Below are 339 nucleotides of genomic sequence, written 5' to 3'. Positions count from 1 at the left end.
GCCTTGCCCCCGTCCCGGCAGGATGCGCGGCTCCCCCTCCCCGCTCCGGGAGGTTGTCCCCCATCCTCCTGGCCGGAGCCGCCCCAGCGCCCGCCCTGTCTGCCTCAGTTTCCCCGCGTCCCCCGGACGGAGAACGGGCCTCGCTGCCGGGGGCCCCTGCAGAGGCGAGAGGAATGACGGCGGAGATGTCACTGTCATGGGGAACGGGATGGGTGCCTCTGGGCTCCGTGTACCGGGACGGGGGAATCCACCTGCATCCCCTACCCAGCTCCGCTGATCCTAAAGGCGAGGGACGGTAAGAGGGGGCCGCCTGCCTTCCAGAAAACTCGTCCCCAACAC

General features: G+C 70.2%; 1 protein-coding gene across 1 annotated transcript in view; it reads left to right on the top strand.

Moving 5' to 3' along the window:
* Positions 1 to 173: 173 nt before the first annotated feature.
* The window catches only part of LOC104489292 (protein Wnt-10a-like), a 17,340-nt gene continuing 17,174 nt past the window's right edge, over positions 174 to 339 (top strand). The window contains exon 1 of the mRNA XM_010131438.1: positions 174 to 295. Within this exon, the coding sequence (XP_010129740.1) occupies positions 174 to 295 (122 nt within the window). The remainder of the gene's footprint in view (positions 296 to 339) is intronic.

This window comes from Buceros rhinoceros, unplaced genomic scaffold (genome assembly GCF_000710305.1).
Source record: "Buceros rhinoceros silvestris isolate BGI_N320 unplaced genomic scaffold, ASM71030v1 scaffold6542, whole genome shotgun sequence".
Lineage (NCBI taxonomy): Eukaryota > Metazoa > Chordata > Aves > Bucerotiformes > Bucerotidae > Buceros > Buceros rhinoceros.
Note: the sequence above shows the minus strand (reverse complement) of the source record. Positions and strands in the feature narration are given on the sequence as shown.